This window comes from Stegastes partitus, unplaced genomic scaffold, assembly GCF_000690725.1.
Source record: "Stegastes partitus isolate 25-593 unplaced genomic scaffold, Stegastes_partitus-1.0.2 Scaffold1512, whole genome shotgun sequence".
In the NCBI taxonomy this organism is placed as follows: domain Eukaryota; kingdom Metazoa; phylum Chordata; class Actinopteri; family Pomacentridae; genus Stegastes; species Stegastes partitus.
In genome coordinates, this window is record NW_007579243.1 from 49,357 (window position 1) to 61,362 (window position 12,006).

The 12,006-nt window shown below is 40.1% G+C and overlaps 1 protein-coding gene across 1 annotated transcript in view; it reads left to right on the forward strand.

Moving 5' to 3' along the window:
* The window catches only part of LOC103371017 (gap junction alpha-5 protein-like), a 13,544-nt gene extending 1,781 nt beyond the window's left edge, over positions 1–11,763 (forward strand). The window contains exons 2-7 of the mRNA XM_008300223.1: positions 3,536–3,707; positions 4,905–5,069; positions 6,094–6,387; positions 7,217–7,282; positions 7,370–7,518; positions 10,467–11,763. Coding sequence (XP_008298445.1) covers positions 3,639–3,707; positions 4,905–5,069; positions 6,094–6,387; positions 7,217–7,282; positions 7,370–7,518; positions 10,467–10,917 — 1,194 coding nt within the window. The 5' untranslated portion in view covers positions 3,536–3,638 and the 3' untranslated portion in view covers positions 10,918–11,763. The remainder of the gene's footprint in view (positions 1–3,535; positions 3,708–4,904; positions 5,070–6,093; positions 6,388–7,216; positions 7,283–7,369; positions 7,519–10,466) is intronic.
* Positions 11,764–12,006: the final 243 nt, after the last annotated feature.

The window sequence follows — 12,006 nt, forward strand, 5'->3', positions numbered from 1 at the left end:
ACACACACACACACACACACACACACACATACACACGAACACACAGAGAGAGAAATACACACACAGAAATACACTTACAGGTACACACTGAAAAATAGAAAACACACAAAACACAGAAACACACACAAAGTTCTTTCAAAGCTTTTGGGTTTTAGGAAAAACAGGAAGGGAGGGGCATCTGAGGGGTATCTGGGGGACATCTGAGGGGCATTTGAGGGGTATCTGACGGGTATCTGAGGGGCAACTGAGGGGTATCTGAGGGGTATCTGACGGGTATCTGAGGGGTACCTGAGGGGCAGCTGAGGGGCATCTGAGGGGCATCTGAGGGGCATCTGGGGGTTATCTTAGGGACATCTGAGGGGCATCTGAGGGACATCTGAGGGGCATCTGAGGAGCATCTGAGGGGCATCTGGGGGGCATCTGGGGGTTATCTGAGGGACATCTGAGGGGCATCTGAGGGACATCTGAGGGGCATCTGAGGGGCATCTGAGGGACATCTGAGGAGCATCTGAGGGGCATCTGAGGGGCATCTGGGGGTTATCTGAGGGACATCTGAGGGGTATCTGAGGGACATCTGAGGGGCATCTGAGGGACATCTGAGGAGCATCTGGGGGGCATCTGAGGAGCACTTGAGGGGCATCTGAGGGGCACCTGAGGAACATCTGGGGGTCATCTGAGAGGCATCTGAGGGACATCTGAGGGGCATCTGAGGGGTATCTGAGGGACATCTGAGGGGTATCTGAGGGACATCTGAGGGACATCTGAGGGGTACGTGAGGGGTATCTGAGGGGTATCTGATGGGCATCTGACGGACATCTGAGGGGCATCTGAGGGACATCTGGGGGTCATCTGAGGGACATCTGAAGGGCGCTAAATACATGAAGTGCAACGTCGACCGCTTTCAAAGCCCTTAAGACAAGTTTCCGTTTGATTTTTTCATTTCTTGGCCTTTAACGAGCCGCCGTGTCAAAGAGCTCCAGTGTGTTCAGTGATCAGAGCAGCGAGCCCTCCGGTCACACAAACAACACTGATCCAGGGACAGCGAGGGTGTGATTCTGCAGCTCCAAGCGTGATGAATTTCCCTCCAACCGCCTAAAGATCTGCTTTAATGTTCTGATTCTAGGATGTTTGTGGGTCTCAGCTTCACCGCTGTGACATTTAGCCGCAAAGTTTAACAACTTATCAACTCAGAGATCCAAAACAAGCTGCAGGTTTTAAAAGCAAAAACACAGAAAACCAGAACAGAACCATCAAACGTTGAGCCGTCCGTCAGGAACCTAACCTGACCAGAACCTAAACCTGAAGCTGCTACAGTTCATCAGAGTCACTCTGCAATTAAAGAAAATTATCCAAAAGTCAAATATTTGAACCAGATTCTGCAAAAATCGAAAAATTTCAACAGAAACGAGTCGTCAGTACAACACTGTAGTAAAAAAAAAGTTTCTTCTTGTTTCAAGATGAATTGTTCTTAAACGTAGAATCACGTTCTGCTAAACGTTGTAGTAATGTTTGGTGATAACATCTTTAGAACAATTTTATTATTATAGAGCAGAATAACGTTCTTTAAAAATATTATAAGCACGTTTTGTTTTAATGTTAATTAAAATGTTTTGAATATTCCACCAAAAGCATTTCTTTTTGTTCCAAGAATAGAAAATGTTCCCCAAAATCATTCTGAAAACGTTTGGTGACATCTTCCTAAAGGCGTCGTTAAATTGAGAACGTTAGATTGACGTCGTGCTACGTTGTGCAAACTGCTCTGAAGTTGCAGGAACGTTTTACGTTTTGTCTCCTCAAAACAGTTTCCAAACGTTGTGATGAGAACGTTTGGCGACGTCCTCAAAACGTCGTCTGAACGTTGCAGCTGAAACATTCACATTGAACCTCATGGGAACATTATTTAAACCTATCAACAGCCTTAGATTAACATTTTAAAACCTCATCAGAACTTTTAGCCGATTCCCTGCAGCAGCCGTAATGACGTCTGCAGCCTGTAGGCGGCGCTGAACAGGCTGCAGACTGACACACACGAGCATGCTGGGCGTGTGTTTGTGTGTGTTTGTGTGTGCTGCTTACGGCCGTCGTCTGGTTTTCCTTCCCCTCAGACCGAAGCAGCCGTCTGCATGATGGACTGTGGGAACCGAGAGCGAAGCCAAACTCAGACGTTTTTATTAATGAGGTCGAGGAGAAGGTCACGAGGTCGAGATAGTGGAGCAACGTTTACACACCAGAACCTGAGCAGCCAGTTCAGACTGAGTGCTTCACTTACATATCAATTCATCTGTGGGCTGGTTTACAGATTAATTAGACTGATTAGTGAATGAATGGAACCAGAGTCTTAACATATTAAAGTTAAACCACCAGCATGATAGAAATAAACCAAACTCAGGGATTATTATTTAAATCAGTGCTGCAACTTCAAAGCTAATCCTAGTTTCTGTTCAATTACTGTGAACAAAGTGAAGATCTGTTCATTAATCAAAGGTCAACGAGGACTCTGGATGCTTTACTGAAGAAACTTTTTCTTCTTATTGTTCACAGAAAACTTAAATAAACGTCTTTATTTGGTCAAACGCTGCTGGTTTCAGTTAGACGCACATAAAGCGTTCTTATTGTGAGTTCAGCTGATATTAAAATGCAGTTTATGAGCAGGAGAGAAGATTTCAGGGCAAGTTTTAACCACATTTCCAGGAAACTGCCAAAAGAAAAGCTGCTTATTGAAGCGGCTCTAATTTTAACAAGACAAAGGAGAGAAAACAGACGATTATTAAGGTAATTAGAGTCAAGATTGTGTTTCTTTATGCATTAATTTGACTTTTACTCTTTTTACTTGAAGCTTTACAGACATAAAAATCACAGGTTTCATGTAAATCTGCTGCATTTTGGTGCATTTCTCACTAAATCTGAATAAAACTGTTGGAACGTGATGATATTTTTAGTTATTTGACGTTAGAATTCATTCATTTCATCAACACTTATTTCAACTAAATCAAATTGAGGACTGAAGGAGAGTAGAGCAATAAAATAGAATATTTATGCACACAAATAGGACATTTAAGTAACAGAAATATATCAAAAGGCAAAGAATTTAAGTTTTAAATCAACAACTGGAAACTAAATAAGATGAAATCTGTGTGTTATTCTGGTTATAATTATTTTTTTCATGTGCACATCAAAAATATTCATTTTTAGGTTCCTATTTCCAACGTTTTTTATATTAAAAAGATCCAGATTGTAATGTCAAATGTTAAAAGGTGATGCTGTTGTTTGGTTTGTCTTGTTTCCCTCCACTTTAGTTTTCTTGAAAAGCACCAAAGACTAAACAAAGGTGGAGAAAGGAGAAGAAACATCCACCTGTCCATGTGTATTTAACACTAGTTAAGTCCTAAAATTGATTGAATACAGATATTTGGTGCAACAGCTCGACCAGCTGCTGCTGACGTCGTCTTTTGAAGCCAGACCTGTGTTTTTGAGACGTACCTGAACGCACCACGTGACCCTGCTGCTGATTTAAACCGTGTGTTTTGTTGCTCAGGTGGATTCTGTACCTGCAGAGCGACTTCATCGGGCTGAAACTTCTTTGTAGAAACCGCCGTCTGAGTTTTGCAGAAAGCTCCCGGCGCTGATCTGCAGCCGTCATGGCCGACTGGAGCCTGCTGGGAAACTTCCTGGAGGAGGTTCAGGAACACTCGACTTCTGTTGGCAAAGTAAGAAACACAAACACGGCCGTCTGATGCCAGCCAGCGCGGCACCAGTCAGAGCATTTACACACTGAGAATAGAAGTTTAATGCATTTCCAAGTCTTCCTGTTTATTCTGTGCGTCCTGACTGAAGTTTACGTCGACGAGTTTTACAATAAGCAGCTTTAACGTTGGTTTATGTTACACGGCCGCTAAAGACACATTAATATAATCAGTTTAATCTGGAATATCCTCTAAAATAACACAAAGAACCACTTGTTCTATCTTAAATGTATATTTTCATGGGAGTTTGTGTTTTATGGCATTTTCAAACTGCACAGGAAAAAAATAGAACAAGTCAAACAAACGATTATTATCACCACTTGTCAAATCAGGTTATACTGCTGGAGGGTTTTTTCTTTTTTTCTTTTTTTAAAGTGTTTTCTAGAAAAGAAATAAGATGATAATACAAATTAACTTACGCTGTAAACAATAAATAAAAAGGAAAAAAAAATCGCAATTTTAAGGAATTTCTGTTTTAATCCATTAAAAACCTGCAGCAATAAAAAAAACTATAATAAAAATATTTGACATAAAAAGATGAAACTGCTTAAATTTTAGTTTAATTTAATAATTACGTTTCTAAAATTGTCAGTGTCTGAATTTTTTATTTTCCATTATCTTACAGCTTCCAAAATATTATAGTTATTATACAATAGTATGTCGTTTTTAATGTGATTTTTAGGTATTATAAATATTTACATGTTTTTTTTCCACATGTAAACATTAAACAGGCTTGAAAATATATGTTTTGTAAATAGATATCTTCCATTATGTTAGAATTTCTTTTTAGGTTTTCTTTTCTTTTCTTTCTTTTTTTTTTTTTGGCACCTTAGCTACCAGAGTTAGCACAGAAAATAAGTAAATAATGTCATATGATAAATGATATTAAATAACTAGAATATAATAAATAAGTGTTTTGTTTAGTAAAGACTCTCCATCCTTATTTATTCTGTGAAACTACCAGAGTACTTTATATACAACAGCTGAGACCCTACAATAAAACAAATAAAACAAAATAACTTTAATTTAAAATTTAAGATCCGACAGCATTTGAAAAACCCGCTGAACCCCCAGATTGTCTCTGAGCAGCAGAACTACACCTGATATGTTTCCATGTTTTTGTGCTGGAGGTGGTTTTATATCCTGACCTACCTTCCCCAGGTGTGGCTGACCATCCTCTTCATCTTCCGCATCCTGGTTCTGGGGACGGCGGCCGAGTCTTCGTGGGGCGACGAGCAGGAAGACTTCAACTGCGACACCGAGCAGCCGGGCTGCGAGAACGTCTGCTACGACCGAGCGTTCCCCATCGCTCACATCAGATACTGGGTAGAAACACCGAGCTGCTCACTTCACAGGATGGAGACAAACAGCAGGAGATGAAATCCTGAAATGAAAGAACACAAGCAGTTTTTCACATTAGAGTTTTAAATATATGTTTGTTTGTTTTTTTTTTACAGTTAACATGTAAATTAATACTTTATCTGTAGTTTTATTAAATATTTGCAATTAACAAAACAGGGAAAATCTGTAAAATATCAGTAAAAAAATGTTTTCTTTCCAATTTACCAAATATCTGTAAAATAACCCCCCAAAAAATAAATAAACAAATAAATAAATAAATAAAATAAAATAAAAATTAAGATTTTAAATTTGCTGTTCTGTTTTTTACTAGAAAATAACATGTAATTCACCAAAACTGTAAAACTACATTTTTAACAAAGTTTTTGGTCCTTAACGTACGTAAGTTTACTGTCAAATAAACAACAAACATCTGTAAAAGAACGACATTTTGGCTGATTTAAACACAGTAAAAAAAAAATACATATTTTTTTCTAATTTTGTAATTTTACAGTCAAACATTTTTGATGTGGATCTTATGTCCAGTTTTTTTTCCCCAGAGTAAACATGTACATTTTTTTTATTATCTGTAATTTAACAAAACAGGGAACATCTGTAAAATAACAGTTAATAACTAATAACCATTTTTCAATCCTAATTTACACGTTCTTTTGTTGTTGTTTTTAAATAAGAGTAAATAACTGTAAATGACATTTTTGCTGATTTAAATACAGCCTACAATAAAACCTAGTAGTTTTTTTTGTTTTGTTTTGTTTGCAGTTAAAATGTTCATGAATACTTTTGAGCTTCGACATAAACGACATGAGGAGTGAATTAAATGTTCTGTATGAGGCACAGTTGATTTACTTCTTTGATTGTGAGAGTCTCTAACTTTAATATTAATTAATTAGAATTTTGGTATTTCTTTTTAGTCTCTAACTTTACTATTAATTGTAATTTTGGTATTTTTTTTAGTGTCTAATTGTAGGTTTAATTGTAATTGTGTCCTCAGGTGCTCCAGATCGTGTTCGTGTCGACTCCCAGTCTGATCTACATGGGCCACGCCATGCACACCGTTCGCCAGGAGGAGAAGAGGAGGAGCCGGGAGGAAGAGGAGGGAGAGAGGGAGGAAGATCCAGGAGGGGGTGAAGGAGGAGGAGGTGGAGGAGGAGAGGAGCGAGGGAGGAAGGGGGAGAAAGATGGAGGGAAGGAGAAGAGTGAAGGAGCGTCGGCGGGTCGAGTGCGTCTGAGAGGAGCTCTGCTGCAGACCTACGTCCTCAGCATCCTGATACGCAGCATCATGGAGGTGAGAGCTCGGCCTCTTCAGCCTCTTGTTTTGGTTTTATTGTGTGTTTTCTGCCTCGTGGTTTCTTCCAGACTCAGTCACAACAGAAAGGTGGAGGTGGAGGTGGAGTTAGACGAACAAAAAACTAACTAAAATTAGAATAATGGTGATTTTACCAACACAGGTGAGCTGACAAAACAGTCCAAATGAACTTTTCTACCTTTAAATTAATCTCCAAGATGTTTTTGTAGTGATGTTTAAGGGCGAACCTAAATTCTAGATACAAAATGATGAGTAAAACCAAAGTTGTAAGACAAAAAAATAAACATGCTTTGATAAAATAATAGTTTTAAGGCAGTCGGGTCACTGTTTTAGCATCTTACTTGCAATGTGAAGTTAATTTAAATCAACTAAACCGTGTAATATTCCCGTTAAACTTACATTTCTACTTTCTAACGTAGAAGTAATATAAGGTAAACTATAACAATTGATTACCGCTGTTGGTGAATCTCTGCTGAGGTCTTCTCTCCAGCTGATAGAAACATCAAACTTCATCTTTTCTTGGATCTTGAAGAACAAAGCAGCAGATAAAGTGGTAAAAAACTGAACTGAGTGTGTGAGCAGAGTCCAAAAAGGCAGATTTAGGTCAAAAACAGGCAGAAAATGATGAAGAAATCCCTGGAAAGCTGCAAAATGAAGACAGTCTGAGTGAAACTGAGCAGCTTGAAGACTGAGGAGCTGATTGGAGATAGGAAACAGGTGGGCAGGTGAAGGGGAGGGTCTGAAATGAACGAATGAATGAACCACGGTGATTAAATAAACCTTTAACTCAGATTTCTCTTCCTTCCAGGTGGTGTTTCTGTCCCTCCAGTACTTCCTCTATGGGATCTTCCTCCACCCTCTCTACATCTGCAAGGTCACACCACAGACCATTCACTCTTCTTACATTAAGTCGTGATACTTGGGCCTGATTTCATCCTCTCTGTGTCTTCTTCTTCCTCAGGCCTGGCCTTGTCCACATCCCGTCAACTGCTACGTCTCCAGACCGACGGAGAAAAACGTCTTCATCGTCTTCATGTTGGCTGTTTCTGCCGTTTCTCTGGTGCTCAGCGTGCTGGAGCTGCACCACCTGGCCTGGAAACACTGCTGCAGGTAGGAGCTTCACAGACGCCTGAAGGCCTCGCGTTGAGGAGCCTTTCAGCAAATTAATGGAACCTGGTCCCAGAAGGCATCTTTCAATTTTTAAGCACCGCAAAGTTGATGTTAAAGTTGGGATTAATACAGTTTTATCTTATCTTTGTCCTGCTCTAAACAAGCTGTGATTTCTGGTTTGTAAGTCGAGTCAAGAGGACGTCGACGATCGTCTTCATGTTCTCACAGCTTTGTTTTAAAGTCATGCAAAACACCAAAAAACGGGACCTTTAAAAGTGCTTTTCAGCTAGTACGATGACTTAAAATTAACCTGCAGATTAAATAACACAACATCTTGTCTTATCGCCTTATTGAAGCACATTTGCGGCCTACGGAGATTCATCACCTGAATCAGCTTCAACTCATGGCTTGGCTTTCTGGTCACAACTTTGCTGTTCTCTTAGCACTCTTGTAGCATCATTTTCAGCCTCACCAGGCAGCCATTCTCATTAAAAACAATAACTTTATTCATACAGCAGGTTCATACTGATCCCTAACAAAGGTATACGTGGGGCCAATGGTTGGGTTTGGCGTAAAAGATCTAAAATCCTACATCTGTGAAGGTTCTCAGTCATCCAGGTCAGGGTTGTTCTGGTAGATTAAGCGTAGCAACTGGACTTGCTTGAGTTCCTTGAAGGCGTTTCCTAGGGAGAAGATAAACCACGTTCACACTGAGCCACAAAAGACCCTAACGAACCCCACTGTGGCAGGGGGAGCACTAATGACTCACATAACAAGGATGAGGAACAACAAACCCCCAACTGAAACCGAAACTCAGGTGTTAATGACTCCTTAAGGATATAAGTATCTGGAACTCCCAACGAGCCAGTCAGACCTGATGAAGCCTCTTTTGGGTGAGAGGTGGAACATCTTCAAGGAACTCAAGCAAGTCCAGTTGCTACGATTAATCTATGACAATCTAAAATCCTACCGTATGCCACACGTTTTAGACAGACACAGTTAGAGACGAGCTGATGAAGCTTTTAGCAGCTGAAAACAAGCTTTTACTGCTAAAAGCAACATGTCAACTTATGCGGTGATCAGTGTCCTAGAGAGCATTGTGGGAGTTTAGCGAGCGATGGGCCGCCACAAAAGAAGAGACTTCTGTGGCGTTTAATGTCCTCCAAACCAAAGCTAATGTGCTTTCAACTACGATAGAGATCTGATATCCTGAAGGAATAACTGGGCCAACTTAGTGGACAAAACCATGAGATCAGATCAGAACATTCTAATTTACAAACTGTTTCAGTCTAATAAGGAAAGTCTTGCGTGTTTTCTTTGTGGGAAAATGTTCATAACCAAGTACATTTCTACATTGTTTGGGATTCTGGGCTCGACTGTGACGGACTTTAAGATATAACAATAAGTCAGAGCAGTTCCCAGCTGTAGCACAATGACAGTGAGGTGCAGCAGACCATCCTACGCCTGGTTTTTAACAGGAAAAGATCTCCATGCATACTAATGTGGGCATAAAAGGTCTTTGTATGAGTCGACAATGAGACCAAATCTCTGGTAACATCTAAAGGAAACTTCCCACAATGAGAGTCCAGAAACTATTTTAAACCTCCAGTGGTTTCGCTTTTGCTTCCTGGAATTTACCGTAAAGGCCGAACTGAGCGAGAGCAAACCCTGGAGACCCGAAACATGGAAAGAAAAGCCATTTGAATTTCTTCAGGTTCGCTATGGGTTAGACTGGAGTGAACACTATTGTTTCACAGACTCACAGCTGACGGCAGCAAAAAGGCATCGCTGGGTGGAACGAATAAACCCAGAGCTCTGAAATCACAAAAGCAGAATTCAAATTTGGACTAAAATGCTGAATGAATTACATTTTATAAATAATGTTCGGGCGGTTCTAGCATTATCTTTTGAGTTCAGACAACTTCTAATGAAATCATGTTCAACCAACAAACTAAATGAGTTGAAAGAATAACATTTTCTCTCCAACTCAAAGGTATTTTTTAAATACTTAGTCATTGGTAGCATAAACACACGTATTTAAGTTAATTATGCGTAAAGAATTAAGTTATTCCAACTAGTTTTTCTAAGTTATTTTAAGGGGTTTTGTATGTTTTAGAGATGTTCTTCAGTGGTTCTTGACTTTTTCATGCTTTTGTTTAGCTTTAAAAAATGAATTAAATCCCATCTTTATATATCACTTTAAGTTTAAAACGACCCAAGTTGACCAAAGACAAATTTAAAACAAGATAAATTACAAAAACGGGCAAAACAGGACAGTAACTTGTAAGAACAATTTCTAAAATATAAATATGAAATAATAAGACCATCCAGAGCCGCCAAAAGGCCAAAAAAATTCTTTCATGTTTTGAGGTTTTTCTTAACTAAAAGATGAAGCTGCTGTAAGATCAACTGTATATAATACTGTAGGGTCTAAGCCTTAATATTCAAATAGTAATAATAAAAACTCTCTGGCGCCTTTAAAAACTGGGCTTTCAATGTGTTTTATGAAACATTAAATTACACAAAGGACTATAAAATATTAAAGGAAGACAGTGAACCATGAAGGTAAACAGTAAAAAGAGCAATAACGAAATATTGTAAAGAGATAAAAACATTTTTAAATTAAAACACTGACTGCAGCCTAAATCATTCAGGTTGTTCTCTAAGTTTAATGATACTGATGGTTCCTCGCCTTAATATTGAGAATAGTCAGACAGAATTGTAGTTTATACACTTTTTTGTGTAGTTTTAATCCTTAAAATGTAAATTATTTGGGTAAAGTCACAGCTTATGTAACACCGTAGGTTTCTAAGGTCAGTATTTAATCTCGTTTCTCAGCTAGAAACCACTTTGACTCATCTGCTGTTGCTTTAAATGTTCTGTATAAATAACGGAGGCTTGATTTACTCGACTTCTGTTCACTAACTGACCCTCAACTCTTGTTTCAGGCGGATCTTCTTTCCCCAGAAGCTCGTCGCTCCAGCTAACGCCTCTTTGACCCGTCAGCTCTCTTTGTCGCCGCCGCCGCCGTCAACGCCTCCTCCGGACTTCAGCCAGTGCGTCGGAGGCTCCTCCCACTTCCTGCCGCTGCCGTTCCCGAGCCACCGCCTCGCCAGCCAGCAGAACTCCGAGAACATGGCCACCGAGAAGAACAAGATGGTGGACGAGGCCAACTTCCTGCAGATGAGCTGCTACTCTAACGGATGGCAGAAGACCGGCGATGCTCCGATGCAAGATGGCGGCTACCTGAAGACGGACACTTCCTGTTACGGTCCAGAGAGGAGGGACAGTCAGATCCACAACGGCGGCTCGGACGGACTGATGCTGAAAGACAAGCGACGGTTCAGTAGAACCAGCGGGACGAGCAGCCGGACCAGAGCAGACGACCTTTCTGTTTAGAGCTTCGACCGCTTACGGCTGCTGAATAAACGGATGTCGTTAAAACGGACTCAGCTCATGGAAGCAGAACCAACACGTTTAGTATAATTCCGTCTGTCTGCCTCTGTGACTTGATTCATGACAGAAACAACCGGACCTGAAGACTTCAAGTATGAAACAGAAGCGAGTAAATTTCACTTAAATGTCAAAAAATCCTAAATTCAATCCGTGACAGCGTCATTTCGAAGACGAACGGTCGAAAACAAACAGTTTAGAAAGACTTTATTGGACATTCAGGAACTAAAGTAGAGTTTGTTTTTTATTCTGGAGCATCGGAAACTTTTCTTGGATGCTTTCCAGGTTCTTCCACAACACTCATACAATTGTTCCTCCGATCGTGGCACCAATGAAGGTTGGACACAAGATTTAAAACTCAACCTGCAGTTTAAAGGCTGAAGGTTCATTGATGGTCTGACTGGTCATCGTTAAATGATGTTTATTGATGTTGTTGGATAATTAAGATGTTGAAGTGTTGCTCCACAGATCACATGTTCCTGTTATTTAGTGTCTGAAGTTACCAGCTGAGCCGTACGTCTTCAGAGTCTCAGCCGTGAAGGAGTTTCTTTTGAGCCTTTTAAACTTTTACCTGTGGACTGAGTCTAGACTCACTGGCTCATCTTGGACTGTCGTCGAACAGCGTTGCACTGACACTTGTCTGGTTTTATCCTCTTCAGGTCTTCCTTGTTGTCATTTCTGCTGTATATCCAGGAGTCCAACCTGTTCTGAGAGCCTATGTTCAGCTACACCAGATACAGATGTTTGTCCAACTGTTCAGACTAAATCTTCCCACCAGTGTGCTTTTTGATCTCTTCTGTGTGTCCGGTTTGAACTGGTGGGCTGTTGCTGAGATGTTTTGTGGCGATTATTGCCGTTGACACATTTAAACTGAAGCACAAAGGAATGCAGACTCTGTAATACACTGTAGATTGTGTGTGTTGTTGTCGGATTGTGCACTAGCGTGAGGAGGGTAAGGAATTACACGAATTATTAGGTGACTTCTACTATGAGTGATGGCTTTATATTGTTTGATATTTATTATTCCACTTGAAC